At 36.9% G+C, this 18654-nt stretch overlaps 1 protein-coding gene across 1 annotated transcript in view; it reads left to right on the top strand.

The window, feature by feature from the left end:
* Nucleotides 1-18654, top strand: part of ajap1 (adherens junctions associated protein 1) — a 51565-nt gene that overhangs the window by 9947 nt on the left and 22964 nt on the right. The window contains exon 2 of the mRNA XM_042004959.1: nt 16980-17716. Coding sequence (XP_041860893.1) covers nt 16980-17716 — 737 coding nt within the window. The remainder of the gene's footprint in view (nt 1-16979; nt 17717-18654) is intronic.

Raw genomic sequence — 18654 nt, 5'->3', positions numbered from 1 at the left:
TTTCTATGAGACGCGCAGCTTTTTTAATGGCCGTATACTTTTTCAAATGACAGTTGGGTGTTTCTTTTAAACTGTTACGCACGATTAATTTCCTTGTGGGGATTTTTTATTTCCAAGTGAAAGAGGACATACTTTCAGTTTATTTTAGTTTTGCCTTTTAAGAAAGACATGCAGCACTCTGGGCTGGAAGTCTGATGTGTCTGGTCGGTTTTGATTAATGCGTAGAAGCAGAACATTTTTCAGCGTCCCAGAATAAATTCCATTATCGTCAGATGTTTGCTGCTCTGTTTATGATTAAACAAAAAAAATTAATTAAAACAAAAAGAAAAAAATCCTTGCAACTTTTGAGTGCGTACAAGTGTTGCCAATTTTTCTTCAGAGTTTGAGCACTGATTGAAACGTGGGTAAATTTAAAATGCCAGTAGCCTCTTCGGATAAAGTAAGACAGACTGTGTAAGTGCTTCTGGCTATTGTTTAAATAGAATAATTTATCACACCATTAGAAATAGTGTGGCTTTTGATCCAGGGGAGGCAAATTTAACAACAATTTTAAGATTGAGCTCTTGACAAAGCACCTCATGCAACTATCGATCTGTAATTCACACTGGGGCACATTTTTAATCATTGTGTGTTTCAGATTCACGTAAACTTGATTTTAGGAAAAGGTAATTGCCCTAATGCATTACTTCATGTTGTTTTTAGTATGCAGTGAATGTTACTTGGAGAATATTGGAGCAAATTATCTTCAAATTCAACAGTATTTATCCTCAATTAAACTTTTAATGTCATCCTTCAAAACCATTAGGACACTGGGCGAACATGGAATTGAATAACTCACTACTTCCACTCACAGAGCAAAGCTTGGATAATGTTGTACATCCTAGGAGTCTGTTTCCCAGGAGAATAAGATGTAATAAAAGTTTCAAATAATGCAGGTATTCTGTTTCACTCATTGTTTCATTGTTTTGCTGTCCCCAGTCAGCAGAAAATAGTGTCATTGGTGAAAAAAACACCTAAGCAACTGGTTTCTTAAGCCAGCAGAATGGTCATGTTTTTTTTTTTTTAATATTTGAGTAAAAGTGTTTCTAAAAATAACCAAAGCTCCCACATATACTCACACCTACCTTAAAGTGTTTGCACTACTGCACAAAATCTGATAATCGCATTTAATTTTCTACATTCTGAATAGATGTCAGATGTCTACAGCTGCATCATTTTGAAGCATCAAATGGTTACAGGTGATAGGTGTATGATCAATAACACAGCTGGTTATTTAACCATCCTTTTAACGTGAAAGCTCTTTATGTGGTCACGTCATTGTCCTGGTAACGTTGTTGGAGGACTTCATTTGTTTTATGTGAGAGTGAGAGAAAGTCTACTAAGTTAGGGTAGTATTGAAGAGTTATTGAGAGTTTTTCTGAACATATACTTGAATTTTCTAAATTTAAATTACTTATTAAAGACTTTGCAGGCTGCACTCTGAATTGTACCTCTTTAGGAAAAAAAATGTAAATATCCTAAAATAAGCACTTTATTCAAAAGCCAGTGTATTCACAGTATGCATCTGAAGTTAGAACTATTATTATATATGTTTTCCAAAAAAAAAAAAAAAAAAAAAAATCTTTCTTGCATGTCTTGAAATGTCATTGCTAAGGTCCTGTAATGAAACCTTTTACCAAAATGTGCCTGAAGCACATTTTTAAAGACTGGACTGTAGTAGTTCTGCTGTCGGCACAGGAGGAAATAAGGAAATATGGTTGTTATTGTTACATAAATGTCACTTTGTTTCTAATTTAAACCATTCATCTATAGGACATTTTGGCTATTTGCAGTCCAGAAGAATGATCTCTCTGTCTGAGTCTGTGTCTAATGAGGCATCTCTTCTATGTCACGCTGCAGCACACATGACACCCTGCATTCAGCAACAATAGCAAAGAGAAATAAACATTTAAAAATGTGTGCTCGTTATCACAAATGCTGCTTTACCTCTGTTGCATGTCATCATTAGATACCTTTAAGTACACACCAGCAGTTACTAACTGCCCAGCTCTTAGTTCATCTCTGCTCCAGATATCTTATGGATGTTAAAAGCTCGAAGATGAGAATTAATTATACAAATCAGGCAGCTAGCCATTTAGCTATGAGCACATTTATAAATTTATTCTGAAGTGGTGAAAACTTCAGCTGAACTGTAAAGAAATGCATTTCTATGTACTCAGAGGAGAGATGCTTTAGTTATATTCAAGGGCTGCCGGCAAACTGGATCTCGATTTAGATTAATCTGTTTCTTAATATCAATGTTCCGAAAGTAGAAGACAACCCTTTAGCGGGTTTATTGAATAATGATGTGCATTGTAAATATACTGGCACTCACTGAGAGCTCAAAACAGAACATTCTCCAGTTTTTACCAGTTTTGATAACATAGCTGCCATTATGGTCCTGTAACAGCTTTACATCCAGTGTACACAAACAAAACTTTGTGTGTGTGCAGCTGAAATCAAAGTGTAGTTCAAGTTTGACAACTGGTCTAAAACATAACCAGGAAAAATAATGTAGTTATTATTCAGTACTCTTGGGTCAGATGATTGACAGTGATGGGAGTCAGTGTTTGCATGATTTCCCTGTTAAGGCAGTTATTAGTGTTAAACAATGAGAACAGTTAAGATTTTCAAGCTTATCCCCTTACATTTTATCCATACAGCAGCACGGTCCTTCAGCTGGAGGTTAAAACCATCACGAGGGGGTCCCAGAGCACTTTCAGGAAATTTGCTAAAAGAAGTTCATGTGAAACAAAATCAGAACAGAGACTAAAACAGCTCATAACCCAGTCCTGAGTGGTGATTTTTGGCTCTTTGTGGCATTCTTTTCCTTGGTTGTGTGTGTCAGACGCTCTCACAGATCAGAAATATAAATATGACTATACTGCACGCTTTTATAAGCAACGGACATTATTACCACTTTGCCTGTCGTACACACTGAGCACACTGAGCACGCTGACTGGCAAGCAGCTATTTAAGTGAATGATCATGGACAAGCTAAAAACATATGCTAAATGTGATGAATGAGTTTAACAGGTTATATAAATTTCTTTTATTCTTTCAGTAATAAGCAGAAACAGAACTTAATTACCTTGACATGATGGTTGTTTGGCTGAAAACTTTGATTGAGCAGATAGTTACGCCTCCTCTTTGGCTCCTACTGGTTCTTGTCCCTCGATCGGTGAATTCTCTCAGAATTAAAACTGATGGTTTCAGTGCAACATGATTTTGTCACAATGTGTCTGACTCATTACTGTAACACTACCATTGCATAGTGATCATAGTGTTCAGCAGTAATGGCATAAAGTAATTTTTGTACGTGTTACCATAGAGTAGAGCCATAACTTGTCCACAAGCAGGGCATAGAGTCTGTACACATTAGCAGAGGAAGGACAAAACTGTGGTCAATGCAACAAGAATATCAGTTTAATGAAATACACTAACAGCTGCTCCAGGGCTATGTGATTGCCAAAAGACAAAATAACAATCTTTTGGAGCAGATTTATGATTCACAGTCTTAATTACATTTCGCCCCCTAGATCTTGTGTTCTCATGGGATCATATTAGTGTGCATATGGTTGCCCAGATACACAATGTTTCAGCAAACTTGTAAATCTCTGCATTGTGTTTATGTTTAATTTCAACTGGAAATATTTTATCATTTTTTTATTTTACCTCTGATACTTTTTTGGACAGTTTTTTCCCTTGTTTCTGTTTTTTTTTAAATCCATGCTTTTATAAAACCGGGTGTGAAGTTGTTGTTGTCTTTTTGCCTTTTCACAAGTCAGTGGTTTTGAAAACAAACTGCAAAAGATGTTTCTATCACAGGCACTAAGGCGCAGCCCTTAAATGCATCGCTTAGGCTGTGAAAGCTGCAGTTAGTTTCCTGTAATGATGGGGAGTGCTTTATGCCATTGGCAGTGATTTCAAAATTTTATTTAAAAATGTGCATAATTTTACATTAAACTGGCTAATGTTTAATGGTAATCGCGCCTCTTTTCCTTTGTCATTGTGTTATGAAAGATTTCTTGCTTTGGTCTTCCGCTTGTAGACAGCAGTCGATAAAAGGCCTTAGCACTCAGAACCGATGTGAAGGAGCAGCGGTGACACAAGGCCCCCTGCTGTGCTGTGTCACGTTGCATGCATCTGGGCAAGAAGTAGCATTTGAACACCCCACATAGATGACATCCAGCTGCTAACAACCAGGATGTATGCTCAAAGAGTGTGCAATTGGAAACAACTCTCCAGAGCAGATACAAGCTGTAGTCTATACATAATTTAATAAGACAAACCAGAATGCTTCATAGATAAAAACCTTAGCAAATCAAGTAAGGTTCTGGTTCACTTCAGAGTATTAAAATGTATTTTAACAAACCATAATGTTTCAGTTCAAATTAACATTAAATCATAATGTGTTTAACTTTTGCAGGGAACAACAGAACAATTATACAGAATTGAATGTAGCTTTTAAAATAAAGAAGGAAAGAAAGAAAGAAAACTTTGACTGGGTCTGCTGTTGCCAAAGATGCAGTACACACAAAATACAAAGGTAACAGACCATAGATATTCTTGACAGTGTTGCAAACCTCCAAAGAAGTGATGCTTTGAGCATGAACTGTGCTTGTTTTCTGCTTTTAAGATAAGGATTAAACACTAAACATTCAGAGGGGGAAACCTGATTGAACGAAACATTATAAAATATTAAATTAAACCAGAGAAATTGGACTCCAACATTAATAAATAAATAAATATTGAGAGTGGTTGTGTTATTAGCTGTTTAGTTATTTTGATGGTGACGGTTTTACAGCGAGAGCAATTGATAAATTCAGTTGTTTAGACCTTCCCTATTTGAGACCAGCTCTACAGGCCATATCTGCTGACCCCGGTTGGAAACAGTGATTATTCTGGGTCAGAGTCTTTTAAAGCTACACGGTGGAATTAAATGAACTGAGAAGGGCAAAGAAGGACTGTTATCATGCCCTCATTCTCATGATGCCCTGCAGTCGAAGGAGAGAAAACGTTCTCACCAAACCAAGAGCGGCCAGAGGTATTTCCTGAACATGTGAATTTATATTTTCAACGGGAAACACTTGGACTTGTAGCTTTAAAATTACATTAATATAACACGGATCCTCCTTGTTAATGAAATATCTTCTTTTTTTGTGTTTGCATATGTGTGAAAGGATTTAAGCATGATTAAGTCATCAGTCTAAGCCAACCAAACATTGCTCTGTAGAGCAGAAGGAGGACATGTTTTACTTTTAAGTACAAATAGAAAGCTCCCTTCAAGATGGAAATTATTCCAAAGGTTCAGCAATGACATCACGTTACATCAGAAAACCTCTCTGCTTTACTTAAAGCAGAAACATCCCAATTTCAAAAACCCATTAGGAGTTTGGATGGATCAGACAGGAAGGAAACATTATTTCTGCATCCAAATTGAACATACATGTAAATGTCTCGCTTGTTTTTCTTTTGGTGGTTAGATTCCACAAACTATGTGATGTAATAGTCTAAAAGCTACTTCATCATTTAAATGGCTTGTATTATTTACAATAAAAAGCCCATGAAATGTTTGATTGAAACACTGTAACCTTCAAAAGTAAATTTACATTTTTAGAAGTGGATGAAAGTGGAAAATAGATTATTATGAATATAAAGAGGCATTTCCATTTACACTAATCAAGATTTCTAAATTACCCACATTCAACATTTTAATAGCAGTGGGGCTTTATCAGTAATAACAGAGCTATAGCCAGAAAGCTCAGATTAATATGAACATGACATTATGTGGGACTATTTACATATATCAGTTGTTTTTTTTATTTTATTTTTTTATAAAATAGCTAAAGAAAGTTGCTATTTCTCTCCCTTTTAAAAGCTAATTTGCATGCACATGAACTTTTTAAAGCTCACAAAGTTTTCAGTTGATAGAAGCAAAGCTGATAGATGGATGGATGGATGGATGGATGGATGGATGGATGGATGGATGGATAGATAGATAGATAGATGTAAACAAACAATAATTTTATTAAGATTTTAGTATTTCAGCTCTTTTGAGTGCAGGCTTATACAAAAATTAAAGATGGCTAGAAAATACCGTATCATGCTGCTGTTATAGTCTGGTGAAGCATTCAAATGCTGCTTGTTTTGCCACCGGGGTTTAATCTGCTCTTCTATATGTCTCACAAGTGTCCTTGTTCTTTGGCCTGCATGTTAGAGTTTTTACCCCCCAGAGGGGTGAGACTTCAACACATATCCTCCGCTGTTCTCTCTTTTCTTTCTCCATCTCTGTCACTGTCTTTGGGTAATGCAAATGCATACTCCATGTCCTTGCAACTCTATTTTAAGAATTTCCTCCCCAGTGTGGACGTGCCATGCTCTGGGCTGGTAAATTCGGAGAAAGTGGAATGAGTGGAAACATGGTGAATGAAATCTCACCAGCATCCTACTGTCTTTTGTGTATTCTCGGTCCATAATCTTAAAAGGTGTTCAAGCTAGCTACATGGCTACTGGAGCCATAATCGTGGTCTCAAAGTGCTTGACTTAAAAAGAAAACGTAATCCACAAATCCCCTGAAGGCTCTTGGGGAAAGCCATAACAGTGCCATGCTTTTTAGAACACTTGGCTATAAATAACGTCTAATACAAAGAGGCTCTGAATACCACAATGAGTGTTTCCAGCTGGAAAGGTATCTGATTGAGGAGAAAACATCAAAGAAAAATCTCTTATACAACTTATACTTACATTACAGCATTTCAGATTTAGAGGACATTGACAACGTGAGAAACTTCAACTTTATGTTTTCTTTCCTACTGAAATGTGGGATAATGGCATCAATGGCTTTAGTTCTCATTAACTTTGAGTTTGTATTAGTAAATTGAATTCAGTGTCTATTGTTTTTTCTTTGCTTGAACAGCTTGTGTTGGAAATTTAAGAAAGTATAACTTTTGCTGAGAAAAATGTCCGGACCACTGGTTGTTGAGTATTACAGCACTGTGTCATCCTTAAGGCCTGTGCATACTCCACAAAAACAGAAATTTCTTCATTTTCTTGAGGTGGACAGAAGAGGAACAAAGTTTGTTCCAGTAACAACATTTCATACTTCACGAAAAAAAAAATCTCTTTTTGTTTTGGGTGTGTTTAAGGACTCATAGATCTGTGACTTTGTATACCTTACATGATGTGTTGCATAGATATTCGTACGTCCTCACCGCCTTGTGTGAAAAAAGAAGAAAAAAAAGATATATTTTCTTGCAACAGGGAGTTTTTGAGCTACCTGGGGGCATGTACAAGATGCTGTTTGGGGTCCTGAGTTTGCCAAACTAGAGTGGAGCGATTCCTAATCCCTTCAATGATCCATGAACATGCTACTGTCTATTACACTTCACAACTGAACAGGCAACAGTCACAAAAACATCTCATTAAAATTAAATGTCTTAAGTTGAGCCACTCAAGCAAGATAACCAGTAAAAAATCATAATAGACGGAAATCAACAATCCTCTTTATGTCAAAAACTAAAGTGTTTTTATGTTAAATTTAAATTTTGAAAACAGGGAACACAACTCAAGTTTCCATAGCAACACAACTTCTTATACCTCAAAATAGTAATAGATAATTAAATAAAGTGGGCCAAACCTAAATCAGCTGAAAATAAGGTAGATTAATACATACATGAACTCAGCGTTACCCCTACCCCTGTTCTACATCATGGGAAAGTCTTACCTTTATCATGACTTCCTTTCTTCCTCTGTTTTCTTCTTCTTATGTTTATCTGCCCCACAAAGACAACTTCATCTTGATGCCACAACACCGTTTGTCATCCATACCCTCACTAACAGGCTTGATGGGTACCTGTCAATCATTCCGGTGTCAGTGGACCTCATTCATTGTGTGACAGTGGAGTTCAGCAATTTGGCCTTAGTTATGCCACAGAAACACCAGCCACAGCTGATCATTTCATCTTGTTTTATTCTTATATTCTACATTTATTTTTAATTTATGCGGTATAAAGACAATTAATTTGTCAGACGAGGCTGGACATTCAGCTTCAGGGCTTATATGCATTAGCATAGTCTGCACTTAGCAATAAATGGCTCTGTCTTGCAACCCTGGAAGAGAGACAAAAAGTTCTGTTTATGCAGTGTAAGTTATGGCCTCAAATCTCATGATTGCATTGTTTCTGTGTGTGTAATTGAGATGTAGCACCAACTTACAACTTACACTGACCACTAGAACACTGTTTAAAAGTAGTGAGTCAGAAAAATGTAGTCAGAGAAATATACTGACTTGGTATTAGTAATGCTAATGTTTGCTGAATATGACTTCACTAGAGTTGGAGGGTGTTGCCCCTTAAAGGACTTACTTATTATTATAGACAGTTTGTTTGGCTACTGATGAACAAAACTTAAATGTCCAAAAATGGAACATGTCAAGAAGATAAATTTTCAAAAGTAGTGACCACTTTGTTTCAAAGCTTGTTTCAGCTTTATTATGAGACATGTTGTTAATATAATCAAGTATTAAAAAACTTTCTAACTATATTTGAAGATGAAAAAGAGTGGTAAAGTTTATGACTTGTTGATGTGCATAGAGTCCATTTATGATCGACTTAGAGGTCACTGTGTTTACTGCAGCTGTGTGTGGTGAGTTTTAGCTCTCATCTAATAAAGTTAGTCATGATATGTTGTTATAAGAGATTAATTAAATACCAGGCTACTTAAGACAGTGTTATTCATGACAACACGAGCAAACACAAAACTGTCAGACTCCATGCCTCCACTCTGATTCTACATATATAACACTTAATATTACCATCATTTATAGATTTAGTTTGTCTTGTGTAAACAAGACATGGTATTATTCAAACAAGCAGCTCTTTTTTTAAGAAGCCATTGCAGATCTTGCATAGCAACTTGCTTAATATACCTTAAATCTCTATTATTCTGAGAATCTAAGACCGTCATGGTGGTAACTGGTATATTTAATCTGTTTGATAAACTCTTTTTTTTTATCTGCTTCTAAATCCTATTTAATCATCAGTGTGAACATGGCTGAGTCTTCATGTGGTAAAACTCACTGTACAGCCTCTTTAACTCAGTTCAAGTGCTTGGTTAAGCCTAGAAGCTTAAGTATCTCAAAGTGGTTATGAACTCTTCAGCTGCAGAACAAAGAGCAAATCAAAGAATAAGAAGATTCCTTATAGTTTGATCTTTAAATGGGTTTTCTTCAAATGTTGCAGGCAAGGAAGTCTCCCTTTTGTTAAAGGAAGAAAATGTTACAGACTTTGTATCCCAGTCTTTGTAGTGGTAACAGCAATCAACAGCACATGTAAATTTTAAACAGATTTAAAACATTTTAAAGCTTCTTTTTTTTGTTTAAAATGTTTGTTTCTGTCATAATCTGTGTTTTTTGGTTTAGATTTTTATAGTCTTGTCATGTTTAGTTTTGTTTTCCTTGTCTCATTTTGTAGTTTTTTTTCCCTTGTGTGTTTTTTCCTTTATGCTTTCTTTTCATTAGTACACCTGGTTTGATTTGCTCATTCATGTCACCTGATCCTTGTCAGCCCATCAGTGCATATATATACCCCTTGATTTGCTTTTCTCCTTGCTATCTTTTATCTGTGTATTTTAGTTTAGTTTTTTGTTATTAAACCTTTGTTCCTGGACCCTTCTGCCTTGTAAGCCTGCGTATGGGTCCACACTTCGTTCCTTCCTTCCATGCCATGCACCCGGACAGTTTCAGTATATTTCAGCAGATAGTTGGCATTGTTTTAGAAATTTATTGAAGGCCAAAATAGTAAATTAACAGTCATGTTCAGACCATCTACTTTTAAATTCTAATAATAATTAGGGTAGAAGAGATTGCTCATATGGTGAATAGAAATAGTTGATTTTCTGCTTGACTGGCAGATAAGGCACGTGTCTTCGGTGTGGAAGTTTATGAGTGGGTAAAAATCACCTTCTCTTTTAAGAGAGACTGTACTGTCTCACATGGAGGCTCTAAAACCAACAGCAACAACTCACAGATAAAAAGAAATGGGTCTGATTGATTTAACTTTTTCCACCTCAGCCACAGCTCCCTGTGATAAGGGACTGATGTCCAAGGTCCACTCAGATATAATAAACTGTCTTTTCAGAAAATTGTTCTTGCAAGGGGGGCGGCTAAACCTAACTCCACCTCAGACTACATGTAGCTTTTAGCAAGCTGAGGGAAAACATGATGTTCATACATATAGATTTTGCAGTTACAGCTACATTTGAAATTTGTTGCCTTCTGAGAGCAAAACTCCAACAGGCAAAATCTTACAGTAAAAAGAAAGTCAAGTCAGTAGAAAAAAAGAGTGGTTTTGAGATGCAGTCCTCTAGTATGTGCTCACAAAGTCTCATTTTAACCTTTTGCTGTGCTCATTTGGACCCAGGAGAAAAAAAAAACACCCACTTTAGCCTGAAACTTGTGACCTGTAGCTGGTAAACCTTTTCCCCAGTGAGTCTTTTTTTTTCTTCCAGCTGCTGTTTTTAGAAGTGAATGGGAGAGACATGGATACCACAATTCAGCCTGTAAATACTCCATCAATTGCCCGTGCCTCCCTGAATAAATGGTTACTTTTTGTACTTTGAAACTGCAAACACAAGGCTTGAATTGCAGCACCTTTTCCGGAACAGAAAAACAAAAAACACTGATAGTTTAAAGAAAAAAGAACTACAAGAAAAAAAAAAAAGTAAAAAGTTTTCTTAATCCTGCCTGGCAGATAGTGTCTGCCACTGCACTCAGCTTATTCAGCAGAGGTGAAGTCACCTTCAAACAATACTCCTCACAATGACAGTGTTGGCTGGAAAATGATGTCTACTCAGTGTCAGGGCTGTTGAGACCACACTGATAAAAATTTCTACTGATGGCAGCCTGGGGACACAATAAGAAGGGGTATGTGGAGGGCATGCCTTTTTCACCTCCCTCAGGTGGGGGACCCATCTGCTGAGGCCTCACTTCTGCAAAGTCCCAACAAGTTCTAATTAAGACCTACTTTGCACAAGTGATCACAGTGTGATGATGACACAAGAAGTGGGCCAGAGAAATGGTGCAGAGACAATAATTAGGTGCAATATCTGATTAGCTCTAGTCTGAAATAATGGTTTTGTTTTATTAGGTGTAGCATGGTGCATTAGTTCAAAAAGTCAGATAATCCAGCATTAGGCTATTGTATGCTCATAATAATTACTTATGTACAATTAAAGAGGCATTTTAGGTCAGATTTAAGCTTTGTTAAAAGTGTTTCTGATGTGTAACTTCAATGTATTTCAAACTGTTTTGGCACTTTTTTTTATTAAGCTTGACTTCTTGTGATGAGGCTCTGTGAAGGTTCTTTTTTTAGGCTTCAGAGAGGCCTTTAAAGTTGGCCTCATTCACATAAACTGTGTCTTGTCCTTTGTTTCTTTCCTTATCTGTGTCCCACTGGCAAAGGGTTTGCAGAAGTGCTGGGCATAATGGACTACGTTGCACCAAACCAGTTTGATCTTTTCTGGAGGAGGGGCAGGATCATCAGGCACCAGGCTCGCTTGCCGTTTCCATGATGCTTGACATGTTGCAAGCCTTTAGGATGTCGTCAGTTTCCTCTTTGATGATGCAAAACAGTGTTTGAAACAGATTTTAAAAAACTGTCACACAGAGTTCAGTGAGATGTTATATTTAGACATGCTTATTTGATCTGTTGTAAATGAAAGTTATAGTGACATAAGCATATTTTACACATGCACCCGGACAGTGTGTGTGTGTGTATATATATATATATATATATATATACTTAGGTAGGTATCTAAAGAAATCTGACTGAGGGATACTGAAATCTCTTTTTAGTTCAAAAGAAATAAAGAAATGTTACTTAAAAAGGTCAATCACACATCTAATCCCTCTCCTATAACAGTTGAATTGAGGGAGTAAATATACAAGGAATATAGCTTGCTCAGTACACAGTTCTGTCAGTAAGCTATCAGGAAGATGACGATTAGGATTGAGGTCATGATATGATTTTCCTCACGGTGGAGTTGTAACTGTTGAGCAGGCCTGAGGTAATTCATGCTCTTTTTTTTTGTTTGTTTTGGTGGAGTGAGTCAGAGCTAAGAGTGCAGAGATGTTTTGAACAATGACAAATCTGGCATTTAAATAAGATCCGTTTGGACAGATCCAGAGTTGCACTGTCACTGAGGGACATAAAACTAACTTCAAGGTTGAGCATGTGAAGCTTATTCAGAGATTTATACTGAAATCAGTTTTGTTTGTTAGACAGTAGCTGCTTGAAGCATCTTTAAAAATCAAGGACTGCTTTTTACAAAATTGTGGAGTTTGATTTTAGGGAAAATCCTAAATCATAAAACTGTGACACAGAGATTGTGTATATAAAGTAAGAAAAAGTAACCACACCCCTAACAGTGGAACATTATTCATGGGCGTACTATGATACATTAGGCCTGAATAAGCAGCTAGCTAGCTAACTGTTCTTCCTTCATGGTGGAAATGGGTCGTGTTTAGGTTCCAAAATGGCAGACAAAAATGTCTACTTAAACCACAGGAAAGCAATGAGAACAGGAAATTGTTGGCTAATTTGGGGAAGAGTAAAGCTGAAATGCAGAAACACTGCCACCTGGCACCTAGAACATACTCACCATGATAATGTCTCTTTTACTATTTAATACAGATGGTAAATTATCCCACTGTTGCAAAGTGACTAAAATATTCAATATCCTCAGTTTTTTTTTTTTTTTTTTTTTAATTGTTTTAAATTAATAACATTTTGCCTGGAGATGTGTGATAAACTCAACAATAGATCTTTATTCTTTTTTATTTCAGCCATATCTGTGTTACTTTTACAAATGTTTAAGACAGAAGAAACGTCATTCAGTGCTGAATTCACAGAAAAGGAAAGTGTGAACAACAGCATGTGATAAACCCGGTGATCATATGAAAGTCCAAACCACAGTGGGACCACTTCACGTCACCAGTCTGACATGTTGGCAGACATTGTCATGCACAGAGCAACTTTCATCTTCTAAGGCCAGAACACGTTGTGATAGTGGCTGTTGGTTATTAACCACTTTAACTCTTTGCTCAAGCATTTCAATCAGGATTATGTTGCAGATTATTTTTATATATATATATATATATATATATATATATCAGTGCAAGATTTAAATTAAAAGTGCCAGGAAATCAGACTAATCTTCAATTCAAATGTGCATGTTAATACTTTTTTAGAAACCCTTTTTGTTGAAAATCAGTCATTTTAAATTATTTGCATCGTGCTACTTATTCTTGACTAATATAAATAAAATAACTCAAATGCCAGTGATGTTTTGATAAAATAAAAAGCCCTGGTTATGTTTTTCAGGCTGTAGTTCTCAAGCCTGAAGTGTGTTTAATTTGGTGAGTCTGTCAGGGACTAATACAAAGTCTCCTGACAGTGGCATTTGTAAGAAGCTGCAGAATAAGTTGGAAGTAGATTTACTGAATATAGTGCGGCTTAAACTGGAACAGAGAAAAGAGAAAAGTCAAGCTTGGTGAATCCTCCTCCACTGCTTTTTCATATTCAGGCTAGGAAGCATAATCTAAATATATTGCTCTGAAATCACATGTTACATATTACTGTTACATCACCAGCTTTCTATTGAAACATTGCTGGAGTTTGATGGATTGTGGAGGCTGGAATCACACACTGTCCATGATTGTATTCTGACTACTGGATTAACAGGTGCATAAAAAAAGAAAAGATAAGAAAAAAGGAACGTTGAAGGAAATTAGCAATACATTAGCATATTGGGCTTCGTGCATGTGTGTTTTGATGGTAAAGACTAACAGAACAAGTGCACATGTGATGCTCAGAGATTTTGTTTTTGTAACTGTGAGTCAAAACTAAAATGTCTTTTTCATCTGCTGTCCCTCAAGTCTGGGTTAAATCATCATTCCAGCAAATCTTTATGTGACCTTCAAGCCCAAGTCCTCCAGGCCAACAGACATGCTAATTAACAGCTCGCTCCATAACTTTACAAATGCATTTCATTCCCAGTATGTTTGGCTCAAGTATGGAATTGGCATAATGAGATCTAGGACTTGAAGGCAGCCAGTAAGGTCATTGAATAATGGCAGAAAATAGCATTTAATCCACTAAACATGCACATAAGGTTCTCCAGCACCCAACATTTTTATTTATTAGTTAAATTTTTCCATCCAAAAAAAAACAAACAAAACAAAAACAAAACAACTAAGAACAAAATGTACCATCACATCCTGATAATAAAAATGTGAGACTGGGGCAGTGCAGATTCAGAATAAGTAGATGTTTCAAACGCCTCTAAAGGGATTTCCTGCCATATTGTTAGGGCTTACCTATACTTTGAAGTTAGCAATGACAGTATGATGTAGCATGTGCTCATAAAATAGGACACCAGACACACAGTCCCACCAGAAAGCAATCTGGTTTGTTCACGCCGTCAATGTTGCACCGCTGCTGCCATCTGTGCAGTGTACTTGCAAATTATATTTTCATTATGAGGGATGTCAAAGTCTGCTAGTGAGTCTTGAATTATGAAACTGCAGTTCTTAGAAAGTATTACTTGCATTCGGGCCACTTTATCTTGAGCTTGTGCTGCTGTGATTAAACTTATAATAGTGGTATCAGGGTACTGTAGTATGTTGATGGTATATGTATAATATTCAACTAAAAATACTTTTGTGACCAAATACAGATAATTTTACATTATTCACTTCTGCCCTGTCTTTTGAAAGTAATCTTGGAATAGCAATAGTGTTAATTCACGGCTCTTTGATTAGCATTATTCTGCTCTAAATAACATATGAATAAATGAAGAACAATAGAGGCAATGATTCAGAATGAGATATCCTTATGACTAATCTCTGTCTTGTCAGGGCAAAGCACTTGCTGGTGTTTGTATAATTTTTCTTAGAACTTTCTGGTTGGTTAAAATCAATTTTATAATGCATGTAAGCAAGCATAGATGGGCAGCACATCACGTGTGGACTCACAGGTGCCTCAGTTTGTATATAAATAAAGATTATTCCTTAAAGTTTTCCTCAGGGTCCAGTTTAATAACATATAAAAGTAATATTTGATTTAAAAAAAAAACTTAATATAGCTGAAAATAGCTTTTTCTGACTTTAGTTTAACATTTTAGAGAAATTTACATGTGTAGTTTTTGAAGCCCTTGAGTAAATTCACTAAGACAATTTGAACAAATTTGGTTTAATTACATAAAGATATGGCAAATAAAATGCATTGTTGGAATCAAAGTAGTTAATAAATTAAAAATGTATAAAGAAAATGTAATAGCGTTAATGACCTGAAGCTGCATTAGTCTTTTTGCTAATTATTACAATCACAAATAAATATTTGCATTGATGCAGGTTGCAGATAAAGAAAAGCAGTTTGATCAATTAAATGTTTAAAATCAATAATGAACAATGAACAAACGGAGCTACCATTATCTTGCACGTCTAAGAACCAATTATATGAAAAAAATCCTAGAAAATCACAACACAGCTTTATTTTAGTGTCTCATGTCCATATTCACATACCTACCACAGCTAACAACGAATAACTCATCCATCTTTTATAAATTGCCGTCGTCTCTGTTGCATTTTCTTGCAATTTTCCCTCAGGCACAGGAGTAAAAGCTAAGTGTTCAACAAACACACTCATTAAACATTTACAGGTCTACCTTTCCTGTTGAGAAATAATATTAATGATGGGCAGCAACCACTTTCCTTATCAGATTTCTTTGTCATTTGGCTTGTGGAGTTAAAACCGAGCCCCCTCGATTGGGCAGATTGGGCAAGTGCCAAGATCTCAGTCCGAGGTCAGGGCCAAAACTCTCGCAATGGCTCAATTAAATTGCCCTTCTCAATCACTTCTCAGTCAGTGCAGCAGACTATAAAAAAACATGGTTTTCCACATCATCACATGTCCACACACACATGCACAAAGGAAAGAAAAAATACATGTTTTCTTATTACATAACCAGTTTTTGTATAGTGGGATGATAAACTTGAACAATCATGACTTGATAATCATGTGTCCAACAGATTTCTTTGTGGTGCCACTCACAAATGATGAACCCATTCACACATTTCCATCTATCATCACCTCTGTGATGCTTCCATAAGAAGCCTTCCTTGTGGGCTTGTATTGGTCAAGGACAGCAGAGATGAAAGATAGACCATAATGAGCTTTCTCCCTCAGGAATCAATGTGTAGCTTTATCCCAGGGGCCACTGAAGGTTGTCTTTAAAAACAGCCCACTGTCGGGTCACAGCCTGTATAAACAGCATTCTATCACCCTGCAACCAGAAGTGAAGTTTATACAGCAATAAAGACCATGCATTACTATTCAAAAAATGAATGTGCCATCTATGTAAGAGAAGGTTCCTGCATCATACTTGTCATTCTATATTGTCTGCTTGTATAGCATATTACCTCCCTAAACATTGGTTTGCATAATCAAATTTCTCTTTGGGAATCAGATGACTTTGTGTCTGGGGGAGATAGTGCTGAATATGATGATCAACTAAAGCTGACCTGACCTTGGGTGTTGTTGTAATCATCCCTGGATTGATATGGATCTGTTACATCAAGGATAAATCTGTGTTGCTTATGACAGCTCGAGCACAAATCCAGAATCTTTCTCTCGTTTTACATTTGCTTTGTTTCTGACCTTTTAACTACAATTCAAGAGGCACTCTGCAAAACTAATTATTACGGAAGCTTAACTGAATGGGCGTTTAAGGCGTTACGGAGTTTAACTTTGACAAGTGTGAAACCAGATGATGAATGCAGCTGCATTTCTTTACGGCAGACTAATAACTTTAAGATGAAAGACTTGAGAAAACCTCATTTGAATGTCTTTTCTCATTTGCACTCTGTGTTTTCTCTGCAGTCCGTCTGCTTTGCGGCCAGGCAGCTGTGTGGCACACCGAGTGTGGATCCTGCTGGCAATGACTCACCTCACCCTGGACTTCTCCGTGTGCAGCCCCCTCAGTCAAGGTCTAGGGATCAAGCTCACGGCTAAATCGGTGCCTCGCTCCCGTCCTCGCCTGCAGCCCCTTTGGGACATGCCCAACAAGCTTCACTGGAGAACAGTGAGCCCGCTGGCTCGTCGGCTCCTCAACCCTATCCCTCCACCCCAAGAGAACAGAGCAGGGATAGGACCAAAGGTCAAAGGTCAAAAACATCATAGGCCAGCACATAAAGGACAAGCGGCATGTCAGGAGTGCCGGTTGAGATACTCGCAAGTAGACAGAGGTGATTCTTTGCCTGGAATAGCAGAAGCTCCTGCAGCTTTATCAAGTGGGAGGTTGTTAATTAGAGCCAGAAGGCAGCTCAAATGGGACAGCTATGACAAGTCTCAGGAGGGCCGGACTACCACGGTGGCTGGATTTATTGACTGGGGACCCACAGGGACCGATAGCATAGATGATGATGGCAAAGCGGCGCTCAATGTAACGCTGTCCACCCGGGCCTCTACTACCACAGAGGCTACAACCACTAGCACTACAACCAGGCTCTCCCAAAGGACGTTCACTGTGGTGACCACAACAGAGTCCAGGAGCACCACCAAGTCCAGTAACGGCAACACTGAGACTGTCAAACCACCAAAGCCTGGGGAAACACCAGGTAAGATTAAAAGAAAAAGAACCTTTACTGGCTAAAGTGAGCTGTAAGCCTCAGTTTCTTTTTCTTTTTGTTGACTTTGATAAACAGAAAATAACTTCAGCATTACCACGTTCAGTGCTGTAAAGATGGTCCCTTAAAGTGAATGGTGAATTAATTTTAACAAAAACTATTTTCAAGTCAACTTATAGCAGAAAAAAAATTTAAAAAAGAAGGTTCTGAATAATGAAAAGACTTTTTATCTTCAAACAGAATTACTTTATTTAGTCATGTGCAGAGGCCCAGTATCTAAGGTTTTTTTTTGTGCGAGTATTGAACTTGTGAAACCTCCATACCTTTGCTTCTGCAAATGCATTCATTTCTTTTATAAAGAGAGTTCAGTCTGCTCTCAGCAGTTAACTATTTTCAATAATGTTCCAGGAAATCATGATGTCAAATAATTATTACATATAACTATATCTTTTTCTCTTTTTAATATTATGGACCAGATTATTATTTTGGCCATAATTGTGCAGGCCTAGTCTAAAACACTTTCTTGACAGGAGAAAAGGCTCATCAGTAAAATGGAAACTTTACATGCTTTATCAGTAATAATACTGAAAGACAAACTCCTTATGCCCTTTTATGAATATAATATTACAGCTTAGTGAAACAGCCCCTGATTCATTGACTATGACCTTGATCATGGTGTAGCACACATTCCTGAAATGTGCACATGGCCGTGTGTAACGTTTAAGGGCAGCCCCTCTGTGCTGCCAACACTCAAACATCTCAGCCAGCCATATTAGAATTAACATTTCATTAGATTTATGAGGAACATGACTTCCTCATAAATCTAATGAAACATAAGTCGTGTTTAACATCTCTTCAACACAAACCATGCTTAGTGAAGTTTCCCCATTTGGTCCAATAACAAAAATGCCAGAAAGGTAGGCCTGGAA

This window comes from Melanotaenia boesemani, chromosome 13 (assembly GCF_017639745.1).
Source record: "Melanotaenia boesemani isolate fMelBoe1 chromosome 13, fMelBoe1.pri, whole genome shotgun sequence".
Lineage (NCBI taxonomy): Eukaryota > Metazoa > Chordata > Actinopteri > Atheriniformes > Melanotaeniidae > Melanotaenia > Melanotaenia boesemani.
The sequence above is the reverse complement of the archived record's forward strand: the minus strand, read 5'-3'. Positions and strand labels throughout refer to the sequence as shown.